Here is a 12,971-nt window from a genome sequence, read left to right as displayed (position 1 = left end):
GGGGGCGTGCTTGTAAAGGAGGAAGGGAGGGGTCCCACTGTGTTGAGGGCCAGTTCGGGTGCGGAAATCACAGCTGTTGGGAGCCAGGACCGCTCTGAGGACTCAGGGACTGTGCCTGCCGCCAGACCTCTAAGCCTGCACTCAGCCTCCCCGAGTCCCCAAGGAACCTGGCACCTGACCCGGCTCTGGGTCCCTCGGGCAGTCCTGGGACCTAGACCTTGGGGGACCCTGAAGAAAGAACCCATTTCTAGCTGTGTGATTCTGCACATGCCTTTTCCCCTTTGCCGACCTCAGACTCCCTTGTCACTAAAATGGGGACACGGATCGGAGCCTGGAGGGACGCCTGTGGTACTTACTGGGTTCTGCCTCTCTTTGGCTTCTGCGAAAACCTTCTCTCAAAATGTTCTGCATCAGTTCTTCGAAGTGTCATAAATGTAGCAGTGATGGCATGACCAGATCTGCGGAAATAGACCGGATTGCATAACCGTTCCAAGGTTGCTAAATCACCGTGTCCTCCCTGCTGCTTTGGGGTTGCCAAAGGTTCTAGACGAGTTCCCTGTGCTGCCGCGGCAGACCACCACAAAGTTAGTGGCGTAAAGCAACATGAACATATTCTGCAGTTTTGGAGGTCGGGAATCTAAAAGGGACCTGCAGGCTGTGTCCCTTCTGGAGGCTCTGGGAGACCATGTACTTCCTTGCAGAGGAAGGCAGCCAGCCTCTAGAAGCTGGAGGAGGTGAGGAAACAGATTCTCTCCCAGAACCTCTCTCTTCGAAGCCACGACTGTGGCTCTTCAGTCGTTAGATCTCCCTCTGCTTCCTTTTTATAAGGACCATTGGGATGACATTACCGCCCACCCCAGACGATACAGGATAATGTCCCCATCTCTAGATCCCTGACTTAATCACATCTGCAAAGTTCCTTTGGCCCTTTCAGGAAATTCAGACCGTAGATTTCCTACGAGAGTTCAACACGGTAGTCATTCTCACTTCAGTATAAAAATGCATCATCAGCCCTTATTGTGCTTATTTCCCAGCAAAGCGAAGTCACTCTAAAGGAAGAGGGTTTGGGTGTGGTCAGCCCTGGGGAGGAGGGAGAGAGGGAGGCCCCAGGAACCGGTCCTGAGCAGCCCCTTGCCAGGGTTTAGCGGGCCTGGGCTTAAGGGTGTTGGGGTGCTCAGTGTACCCCTGGGGCTGCCCTCCACTGCCTGCTTTCTCTTGGCCTGTGGGGCCCAGTGCGGTTTTCTGTGAGGTTTGGGGGCCTTCCTAGAGAGCAGGACCAAAACCTTCCCCGGGATCCAGGCCTCCTGAATTCTCCAGGCTCTGCCTGTCTTCCTGCTCTGACCCTCAGTCGCTGCTGCCAAAGCCTTTCCCTGAAACCGTGTCCTTGCCTGTGGTTTGTGCCTGATTCCTCAGCTGCTGTTTTCTGAGGAACGTGAGCGTACACTTTTCCATTTCCCTGCTGCTCAGGCCTTCCCACGGGCAGGTGGGGCTCGCTCAGACCTCAGAGGCCATTGGGGTGGGGCCCCCAGGCTCTGAATGCTCCCTGTGTGGGGGCAGTGACCCCCCTGGGGCGTGTGGCCAGACTAGGAGGCCCCTCCTGTCCGTGTGCCCCTGGGAGGGGCTGCCACCCGGCCCCCGGCCCTCTCAGTCCCCAGGAGAGGACCTCAACTTGCTGGCCCTGTGCTCCTAGGTACACAGTGTTCCAGGAAACACTCGTCCCCAGCCACCCGGTCTCCCCACCCCTCATCAGGGCAGGCACAGGCTCTGGGTGCTGAGCCAACCCCAGGGTGTCTGATAGCTTCTTCTTTCCACATTTCCATACCCCACACCCCAGGAAGAAGCCCAGAGCTCCGGGCAGGCCACGCCCTTCACCTGCCCTCCGCAGATGGGCCCAGCTTCCTCCACGACACCTGGAGGAAGGGGAGGCTGCCAGGTGACTGGGTTCAACTGAGTTCAGTCTCCCGCTGGGTGCAGTGAGCTCAGTACTTTTCCAGAGTGTTTTCCTCAAACGGCTGGGTCAGCAGCAGCACCTTCTGCTCTCCAGCGCCACCCAGGATGTGGCAGGAAGCAAGCCGACCTCCGCACAGAGGGGACCAACCATGTCCCATCTCCTCCCAGTCCCCCCTGCGCTGCCCTGCTCCCCACACAGACACCCCCATGTTGTCCCCTGCTCTGCGGCCCAGCCCTGAGAAGAGCCCACATACCCCCTGCAGTGAGTAAGCCCAGCTCTCAGACCCCCTGAATGCTCCTCTCAGGTGTCGATTGGCTGGTCAGGACATCCTGCAGGAGTTAAGCTAATGGTTCGTGTCGTGTCACCAGACCATGCAGGTGGGTGACCGGCCAGGTGGACCCTGCACTTCTCCCTCTGTCACTGGTGGTGCACAGCTGGAAGATTTCCACTACCCTTGTTCCCTTGTTGATTTGGGCACAGACCTTCAGCAGGGAGCCAGCCTCGTCCTTCCTGAGCACCCTTACCGGTTAGTCCTGGGCCTACTTCGAGCTCCCCACTTGTGTGTGTGAGTCCTGACCACTCTGATGACAGGAGCTGGGGTCAGCCGGCCACACCCAGAGCCCAGAACTATCCCCGTTCTACAGCTGGGGAAGCTGAGGGTCCAGAGGTCTAACACACTCACTCAGCCCTGCCCACTGGCCTTGGGGAGCCAGGTCTGCCCAGTGCTGACCTAGGCACCTTCACTCCAGCCCACAGGCACTCTGTCTAAAACAAATGAGTGGGGAGGCCCACACTGGAGCCCACCTTCCCACCCACATGACCCCCTCCCCTTTGGGTGTTTCCTGAGTTCCCAGCTCCACCCTTATCAGGACAGGTTAAGTGGGGCCCCTTCCCCAAGTTGTTCACAGCCTATAGGAGCCTTGAAACCACTCACAGCCATGTCACACATCTTGAGGACTGCCCAAAGAACACAGAGATCCCAGGAGCACCTCGGAGCCTCTCAGGAGTGAAGGCAGTCACTGAGCACACAGACAAAAAGCACCTCATCACCACTTCCCTGCACTTCCGGGGTCACTCTGGGGAGGGGCATTTGGAAGCTGAGACAGCCAAGCAGAAGGCCTGTATATGGCCTCGGGGTGGAGGAAAGAGCTGCCCTATTGTGTGAACAGCTAGAAGACAGAGGTCACTGGAAAGCCCCGAGGTGGGAGATGTGAGGGAACCAGGAACTGTTCTGGAACCGGGTCACAGAGCTTCTGGGAAGCGTTTTTACTCTTCCCGGAGTAGCAGGGCTCAGAGCCACCTGCTTTCCAGGTGGGTGACCTGATCAGAGGAGTGGGCTAGAGTGAGGGAGAAGGGAACAAAGGCCAAAGAGTTGGCAAATAGAAAGTCTCAGTAGGTAACATCACAGATAAAGCAAATGCACATGGTGATAATGGTGGTGATGATGGTGATGATGATGATGGTGGTGGTGGTGATGATGGTGATGATGATGGTGATGATGGTGATAGTGGTGGTGGTGGTGGTGGTGATGGTGGTGATGGTGGTGGTGGTGGTGGTGATGATGGTGGTGATGGTGGTGATGGTGGTGATGATGATGGTGGTGGTGATAATGATGATGGTGGTGATGGTGATTATGGTGATGATGATGGTGGTGATGATGATGGTGATGATGGTGGTGGTGGTGACTGATGGTGATGGTGGTGGTGATGGTGATGGTGGTGGTGATGGTGATGGTGATGATAGTAGTGATGGTGATGATGGTGATGATGATGGTGCTGGTGGTGATGATGGCGGTAATGATGGTGAGGATGGTGGTGATGGTGATGGTGGTGAAGGTGATGGTGATGATGGTGATGCTGGTGGTGGTGGTGGTGATGGTGATGATGGTGATGGTGATGATGATGGTGATGTGATGATGGTGGTGATGGTGATGGTGATGATGGTGATGCTGGTGGAGGTGATGATGGTGATGGTGATGATGGTGATGGTGATGATGATGGTGGTGGTGATGATGGTGATGATGGTGATGATGGTGGAGGTGATGATGGTGATGGTGATGATGGTGATGATGGTGGTGGTGGTGGTGGTGATGGTGGTGATGGTGATGGTGATGGTGGTGGTGGTGATGATGGTGGTGATGATGGTGATGGTGATGATGGTGGTGGTGGTGATGGTGATGGTGATGGTGGTGATGACGGTGATGGTGATGGTGGTGATGACGGTGATGGTGATGGTGGTGATGATGATGGTGATGATGGTGGTGGTGATAATGATGATGGTGGTGATGGTGATGATGGTTATGATGATGGTGGTGATGATGGTGGTGATGATGATGGTGATGATGGTGGTGGTGGTGATGGTGGTGACTGATGGTAATGGTGGTGGTGATGGTGATGGTGATGATAGTAGTGATGGTGATGATGGTGATGGTGGTGATGGTGATGATGGTGATGGTGCTGGTGATGGTGATGATAGTGATGATGATGGTGATGTGATGATGGTGGTGATGATGTTGATGATGACGGTGATGATGGTGGTGATGGTGGTGATGGTGGTGGTGATGATGATGGTGGTGATGATGGTGGTGATGGTGATGATGGTGGTGACGATGATGATGGTGGAGGTGGTGCTGATGAATGTGATGGAGGTGATGGAGATGATGGTGATGGTGGTAGAAATTGAAGAAATGAGGGTGGGAAGAGCTCAAGGCTGCAGACCGATTTGCACCCATACCCTGTCCTTCCTCCATCAGTTCATTTGTTTATTGACCACCTGTTCTAAAGCAGGCACTTGGCTCTACACTCCTGCCCCCAGGCCCTGCAAACAGTGGTCTAATGTAGCAGTACCAAGTTCCTCAGCAGAAGGCCAATGCCAAGGAAGGCTTGCCAGGTTGCCAGGGGAAGCCCATGGGGGTTGAGGCCAATCTTGGGAAGGATGGAGGAAGCAAGCACAGGTGGAGAGCGCAGCACAGGCAAAGGTGCAGAGGTGGAAGTGTGCTGGGTGCTGGGTCTAGGAGAGGTTTGGTGGAGGTGGCAGGGGTGAGAGAGAGAGGAGGGCAGAGCAGAAGAGGGGCAGGAGTCTCTGGTGGCAGTAGTCCTGGGTTGGGTGTGGGCAGTCCTAACTGGCGGGTGCCCTGATGGACACTGGAAAATGGATCACCTCCTGTAGGCTTCAGAAGTGTGTCCCACCGGTGACCCCAAGAAAGCTTCCCAGATTCTCTCGCATCTTTCAGGGGGACTCTGTCTGGGCAGGTGGACTGGTAGATGGCTGAGAGCAGGCTGAGGGACAGTTGTATAGCCTGAACTTAGTCCCCAGCTCATGCCCCAGGGAAGTCATCTCGTTCTGTGTGGGCTGATTGCTGCCCCCGGCCCCTCCGTCATCCACACGCCCTGGGCTCAGGCAAGGGGCTGCCTTTTGCCATCCACCCTTCTGGAAAACCTGTTTGGCTGGTGTTATGGACCTGGTTGGTGGTGGGCTGATCAGTGTTTAGTAGCCAGCTCCTTTGTGAGGGAAGAGCCTGACTGGAAGAGTTTGCCCATCCTGTGGTGCAAATACTTCCTCACCGGCTGACTTCAAGCTCTCAGCATGAGGTCACTAAAGGTGGCGTTGGGGACACGCATCACCTCATGATATGGTTTGCACCTGCAGAGGCAAGAGGTGTCAGCAGCCTCAGGAGCAAACAGTAGGATGTCATAAAATAAGCGGGAAGTGATGAGGTTTAAATGTTTATTGCTTTTTAAATGTAACTTACGTAGTTGTATGTTTGTATAAGCTGATTTTCAAGGATGACTTTAACAACCGGCTCACAATAGTCTTAGGAGTTTGACAGCCTGTTTTTGCCGGCCAGTACAACCCACCAGCACCCTTTCACCGGAGGGTTTTGACAGTGATAAACCCTTTGTTTCATCCCCTGTTCTGTAGGCAAACGAGGGAGCAGGAGACACCCCCTGACTTCTTTTATTTCTCTGACTATGAGAGGCACAACGCAGAGATCGCTGCCTTCCACCTGGACAGGTGAGTCCTCCTGTCTGCACCCTAGGTCTGAGCGCCATATGTGGGTGGGCCCTCCCCCCACACCCAGCCGAGGGGGTCCTGTCATTAGCCCCATTGTACAGAGGAGGGGAAACTGAGGCATGGTGAGCCCACAGCCCATGCTGGTGACCATTCCTCTGCAGCACAGAGGTGGTGTTTGCCCTGGTGATGTTATAACCCAGACAGACATTCCCTGCTGTGGGCCCACACCTAGGATGGTGCCAGACAGGAGATCCTCCGGAGCAGCTAGTGACCAGGGTGGACGTGACCCATTGGGAATAACGGAAAAGAAGATAGGGAAGGAGTAGGAGGGCTGGGAATTTTAATGCAGAGTGTTTCAGGATGTAAACTCTGGGGCCATGGTAAGACCGAGGGACACACGTCTCCACACCTGCTCCCCCATCACCCATCTTCTGGGACAGCTCTGCCAGGCAGAATGTGAATTCCTTTGTGGTCTCCACACGGTCCCTTGCTGCTGGGGAGCTGGGCAGGTGGTGATGGGTGACCGTGTGGGTGAGCCTCTCAGCAGCTCCCCTGCTCACCCAGAGCTTTGTGCCCTCCAGGGCTAGTCATGGGCCTGGCTCTGGGATCAGTTCCCAGAATCCAGGGGGTGGGGGACCCCGACTCAGAATGCAGAGAGAGAGGTATTCATTCCATTTCAGCCTGGAGCGGGCCAGGGTATGGAGGTTAGACCCTTTCCCTGTCACTTTCCCGCCAGGATCCTGGACTTCCGCCGGGTCCCCCCCGTGGCCGGCAGGATGGTCAACATGACAAAGGAGATCCGGGATGTGACAAGGGACAAGAAGCTGTGGAGAACCTTCTTCATCTCCCCAGGTAACCTGCACCTGGGAGGCCCCTCTCCAGGCTTCCCACACACAGTCACCATGAGCCTGCTTACCTTTCCAAAATAGAAGAAAGAAACTGGAAAGAATTCTTGTATAATCCAGCCCACTTCTTGACCACAGGAGGGGTGCCCATTCCACGTCGGGTGCATCTGCATCATAATTTTAAAAGGGTGCCAGAAATGGCCATGTTATCATCATTGACTCAATCCCCTGGTCTGGGCATACAGGTTTTTTTTTAATCTACCATTTATTTGTTTCAAAAGGCAAAATGAGTTCATTTTTGGAAACTCCCAGCCTCTCTGGAGAGTCTCCTCCAGGAGGTCCGGCTGGAGAAATCTCTGTTCTCTGAACTTTCCCGGATTAAGAAACACCCCAGCAAGACCCTCACGTAGTGACAGGGACCGGGCCGCCTCCCCTTCCTCAGCTCTGCAGCTGGAGCGGGAGTGGAGCGGCGGCCCTGCCTGGTCCTCAGTGGTCAGCGTGGGGGCCTTGCATGTGCCCTGTGCTGTCGAGAGAGAGGTGCTGATGTTTATGAAAACCTTTAGGACTTCATATCCTTAATCTCAAGTGCAGACACAAACTGTAAGTCATACTGACCGAACCACCTGCCCCAGGTGCTTTGAACTCTGGTGTTCAAGGCTCCATGATAGCCTGTCTGTCCGTCTCTCTGTCCCTGTGAGTACCTCCCTTGAGCCAGGCCCTATGCTGAGCTGCCACCAGGCTTGCTCTGCCTGAGTGTGGGGAACACCTTCTCCCTCACAGGAATTTTGCCCTTATATGCGGTTCTTGGGGGTGTCCCAGCGATGCCTGAGCAGTGGCGTGCAGGGATGAGCATGGACCCACCCTGGGATAGAGACCCTCCCGGTGGTGAGGGCCTGTCCGCAGGAATGCCGTGGCCACACCGTGTGCCCATCTCTGTTAGTTCATGAACATGGGACCCACACAAGGCCCTTGATTGGCTGCATCTGGAGAGGCCCTGGACCTGGCTTCTGGTGGTTGTTCAGGGTGCATGTTTTCTTAAAAGCATTCACAGATTTGTCAGAGTCAAGCCCCACGACTTAGTGAGGCTTCATTTCTGTCATCCGAGGCTCAACACATCCGATAGCCTCCTCCTCTCAGAGCCCGTTAATCGAAGGAAAGTACGACAGAAATCCCCCAAGAGGCAGGAGGGAGGTGCCCCGACTCCATGTGCCCGCAGCGTGTCCAGCCCATGACCAGAAACCAAAGGGGAGGGGTCCTTGAGGGCCTCTCGGTCAGCCTCGTCTAAGCCTGTCCGCAGCTGCAGGTTGCACACCCCCAGGGATAGGGAGCTCTTTGGCTCCTGTTGACACAGCCTGAACTTCTGGAAAGGTCCTTCTTCTCCAAGGCTGGAAACCTGCCTCCTCGACTCTGGGTTCTTGAGCTCTCTGCTGGAATCCCCCTGAGACATCGAGCTCCTCCTCCACCTCTGCCCGTCAGGGCCTCCGGGATCTCTTGTCCTCTGCCTGGGTGCCTCCAGCCTCCCCTGCCACCCCTCGGAGGTCAGGCTGGGCCACGCCCACAGGACACGCGGGCTGTGTGGCCGCTCCTCGTCAGTTGGTTCTGCAGTTTTTATTGCAGCATTTCTGGTGAGGTTGTTCAGTGTTCAAAAATGAAGATAAAATGTGCCCGTGCCCCCACACCCACCACCCGGTTTATCAGTTGCCAGTGTCCTTCCACGGCAGGTGGACGCTCTCCATTTCTGTCCTGGACTAGTTCTGAGGCTCACAGAACCCACGGAGACACTGGCGTAGGGTCGGCAGAGAGGGGCCAGACGACTGTTGCTGCTGAGAGCGCATCGTGCGTGTGGCCACTCAGGCTGGATAACGTCCCCTCAGGCAGAAACGAGCCCGTTCCCGTGTGGGCAGCCCCCAGACCCTCGGCGGGCCTGCTCCTGCCAGTGGGGCCTGCAGGGAGGTCTCCCACAGGGGGCGCCCGTCGCACGGCGGGAAGGTTCTGGGCAATGCTACCACAGCAAAGGGACACGAGCGTTACTGAGCACCGGCTGTATGCCAGGAACTGCTGTGTACCTGTGATGGGGGTCCTCGTTTGATTCTGAGGCAGGACTGTGGGGGCAGATGGTTTCCTCATCCCCATTTTTCAGTGATTCTACTGAGCTGTGATTGACATGCCTTAAGTAGTATCCAAGCGCAACGTCCCCCGAGTGTTGATAAGCGGAGAAACCGTGGACTGGTCCGTCCTCCCCGGTCCCATCCTGCCCCGTCTCCCCCACGATGACGCAATCTGTTCTCTGTCTCTGAGGGTTACTTTGCTTTTTCTATAGTTTTGTACAAGTAGGGGGTGGCACACGGTGTGTGCTTTTGTCTGTCTTCTGGCGCTCGACAGCACCATCCTGAGATTCACCCGTGCGGTCGTGTTGCTGTTTATATCAGAGTCCCGTTGCTCCGGGTGGACGCACTGCAGTTTGCTCATCCAGTCGTCTGTTGATGGGCCCCAGACAGAGGGGACTTGGTAACTTGCCCAAAATGAGGGGAAGGAGCTGGGGTTTGAAGTGTCAAGAAAAACAAACGGATCAAAAAGTTTCTCTGTTTTGCTTTCTTGGTGCAGAGGGGCCTCCCCTCGGAGCCCGCTCCTGGGTCTGCAGGTGCTCACCAGGGCACATGGCAGCCTTGCTGGGGGCTCTCAGAGAAGGGGCCATGCAGCCACCAGCGTCCAGAACCCCATGACTGATGTCCCACAGGTGGTGGGTGAAGGCTTGTGGATTCCTTTTTATAAACAAAAGACAGAGTCGGTTACTAGTCTAAGCAGGTTAAGACACGTGTCTGTCCCACTTTGGTGGTATAGCGTGCCTTCCGTGCACTGGAGTTGTCAGCCACTATGGCGTGTTCCCGGGCGCCCTGTGGAGATCTCGGTGATGCCTGCGTTTGGTGCCACGATTGCCGGGATCTTGTGTCTCACCGCTCAGACGGCTGGACCCCCGTTCCCGGCTCCGGACGGCATTCCCAGCTGTGCCTGCAACTCCGACATGCAGCCCCACTCTGTCAGCCGGATCTCTTCCCGAAAGCCCGCAGAGATGTGTGGTTTTTTCTAAAGCGACCGGGTGGCAGGAGCCCCCTTGACCCCATTCTAGAAAACAAAGTCTGTTCAGACTCATTTGCAGGCTTTTTGCTCTGCCTGCACTTCTAGCACCATCCACTTGCAACGTTGCTGCAGAGGCCGAACTCTGCTCGAGAGCCAGGCGCACGGTGGACATCCCTCCCACCTCCAGAGGCCTGAGTGGTTCTGTCTGGGGTCAGTCGTAAGAGGGGAAAGTCCCAGCAGCCGGGGAGGAGCTTGGCGCCAGCCAGGAGCCGGAGGGCTGTGTACGAGGTGGAGACGGCCCTCCTGCCCAGCCCAGCCCGGGGCCAGCAGCTGGTGGGAGGCCTGGTGAGCTGGGAGGCGGGCCGAGCTCAGGCAAGCTGCGGTCTTTCTGTGTGGTAGAGGCAGGCCCCAGGCAATACGGAGAATGGCGTCAGGATGTGGCGCTCGCTCTCAGGAGAGCGGCTAAGTGCCCCCCGCCGCTCAGCCGCGCGGAGGCAGGCTGGGCCAGAACCCAGCTGTGCTGAGCCCCAGGCAGGTACCTGAAAGGCTCCTCACAGGTGGAGGGTCCTTGTGCAGAGTCACATGCTTGCCGACTCCACAGAGACTGGGTCCTTCCTCAGCCCGTCTCCCCCCAAGGTCTCAGGTGTTGGAGGAGGTGGCCCCAGGGTGACAGGGAAGGCAGGTTTTCCCCCGCCGACCACCTCGATTGTCCTCACCGAGATGGAAAAGGGCTGGCGCTCCTTCTTCCCCCTCGCCCACTCCTGCCCAAGCGCAGGGTTGGGCTAATGGCCACTCCCCTGCACTGGCCCCTGACTCGCTGCCAGGCATCTGACTCGACCTGGTCACCTTGTTTAACACCCAGCCCATGAGCCCTCATTCAAGTGGGGACACTGAGGCACGAGGAGGTGAAGCCCCGTACCAAGGCTGCACCCTGGGAAGCTTTCTGGGCCCCACCCTGGCTATTCTTTTAGAAACCAGATTTGGATCTCCCATGAGGAAAACGCTGTGCGCTCACAACATACCCTTCTCTCTGTGCATGAATCCATCGCAAGCCAGCTTCGGCTCTGAGACTGCAAAGCCCAGGGCTCCAGCCAACAGGAGCAGATAAAGATTTTCGAGCGGCCACCTCGGTTGAGGCTATGTTGTGCATCAGTGGGATGCTGATAGACTGGGTCAACACACAGGCGAGATCACAGACGATCTTTTCCCGGATTGTCCTCCAGGGCTGGCTCTGGGATCACGAGGTCCAGGGAGGGAGAGAGGCAGGTGGTCCAGGCGGGGACTCGCTGTGCTCGGGCAGCACGGTGGGAGCCCCTGGGCCGCCTTCCCGTGTCCTCCAGATGGTGCTCACCAGACATGGAGACTCTGAGTGGTCAGGAGACCCCTCGTCTGGGAAACTGGCCATTTGCACAGTTGGCAAGGGGCCTGTGCCTGGTGCCTGCCGTTCTGACTGCCATAACCCTACGTATGCAGACACACAAAGTAACTGAACATGAGAACATGAATTCCGTCGGTAAATACACAAGTGCCATCGCATCCCGGACCAGCAAGGGAAAACTGGCTGGGGCCTCCAGGAGCAAATCAGCAAACTGAGCCGCAGGAGACGCATGCTTTATTAAATGACTCGTGTAGATTTGAGTCACATACCATAAAACTCACCGTCTTTTTTTGGTAACAGAACGACCAAGGCATTTTATTCTTTTTCTTTAAGTAATGTGCCTGTACATCGTGGTTAAATTGAGTTCAATTTACCCTGCTTTATTTTTTATGGAACTCATCATTTTGAAGTGTGGACTTCTGTGGTTTCTAGTACATTCATGACATGCCGCATCACCACCAATTCCAGAATGTTCTCCTCACCCATCAGCAGCCGCCCCAGCACCCCTGAGCCATTGCACACACACACAGTGCAACAGCATGTGGCTTCTCTCACTGAGCATCATGTTTTTATGGTTCGTCCACGGTGTAGGCATTCCTCCTGTGGGTGAACAGGGCGCCATTTTAGGGAGGGACACCCCTGGGGGGACACAAGGTTTGTGTGCACTCTTCGGCCAGTGTGAACAGAGCTGCTGGGACCCTCTGTGTCCAGTGCCGAGTGGACGGGTGCTCGCTTCTCTTGAGTGTAGAATTGCTGCATCGTGTGGTCCTTCTGCGCCAAACTTTTGGAGGAGCCACCAAACTGGCTTCCACAGCGGCAGCACCGGCTTACGTCCCACCAGTGCTGAATTGGCTCCCATGTCTCCACACCCTCAGCAATACCCCTTAGTGTCTGTTCTCTTGACCGAAACCAGCCTGGTGGGCAAGAAACAGTGTCTCCCTGTGGTTTCGGCTTGCACTCCCCTAATGCCCAAGGTGTGGAGCATCTTTCTCATGTCCTTTTTGGCCATTTCTGTATTTTCTTTGGGGAAATATCTGTTGAGCTCCTTGGCTCATTTATGAGTTGGGCTATTTATCTTTTTATTATTGGGTTGTACGAGTTCTTCATATGGGCTACATGCTAGATCCTTGTCAGAGATATGATTTGCAAGCATCCTCTCCCGCTGTGGAGTGCTACACTTTCTTCATGGTGAGAATGCCTTTTTTAAGCCACTGAGCATTGGCTCTAGAACTTCAGTAGATGCTAGTGGGAGATCCCAACCCCAGCTCCCACTGTGTGGCCTCGGGCAGGTCAGCCCCCCTCTCTGGGCCTCGGCATTCTGTACCACAGGTTGCAGCAATTTGTGAGATCTGGTGTGAAAAAGTGGGTGAGCCCAGCCCGTCGGACAGACGGGGTGGACGGGGGCCCATCGGACGGATGGTGTGGACGGGGGCCGGGCCCAGGACAGATGTGTGGGGAGGGCTGGCGTGGAGGGTGTTGTTCCCCGCTCACCAGTGTGCCCGTCTGCCACCAGCCAACAACATCTGCTTCTATGGCGAGTGTTCCTACTACTGCTCCACGGAACATGCCCTGTGTGGGAAGCCGGACCAGATAGAGGGCTCACTGGCGGCCTTCCTGCCAGACCTGTCCCTCGCCAAGAGGAAGACGTGGCGGAACCCCTGGCGGCGCTCGTACCACAAGCGCAAGAAGGCAGAGTGAGTGTCGG

General features: G+C 56.1%; 1 protein-coding gene across 1 annotated transcript in view; it reads left to right on the top strand.

Moving 5' to 3' along the window:
• FAM20C (FAM20C golgi associated secretory pathway kinase) overlaps positions 1-12,971 on the top strand; it is a 45,055-nt gene that overhangs the window by 28,596 nt on the left and 3,488 nt on the right. Inside the window, exons 4-6 of the mRNA XM_028091868.2 lie at positions 5,873-5,965; positions 6,702-6,817; positions 12,780-12,960. Of these exons, the coding sequence (XP_027947669.1) occupies positions 5,873-5,965; positions 6,702-6,817; positions 12,780-12,960 (390 nt within the window). The remainder of the gene's footprint in view (positions 1-5,872; positions 5,966-6,701; positions 6,818-12,779; positions 12,961-12,971) is intronic.

Source organism: Eumetopias jubatus, unplaced genomic scaffold, assembly GCF_037043125.1.
Source record: "Eumetopias jubatus isolate StellerSeaLion01/CBP00866 unplaced genomic scaffold, mEumJub1_p1.0 scaffold_12, whole genome shotgun sequence".
Taxonomy (NCBI): domain Eukaryota; kingdom Metazoa; phylum Chordata; class Mammalia; order Carnivora; family Otariidae; genus Eumetopias; species Eumetopias jubatus.
Note: the sequence above shows the minus strand (reverse complement) of the source record. Positions and strands in the feature narration are given on the sequence as shown.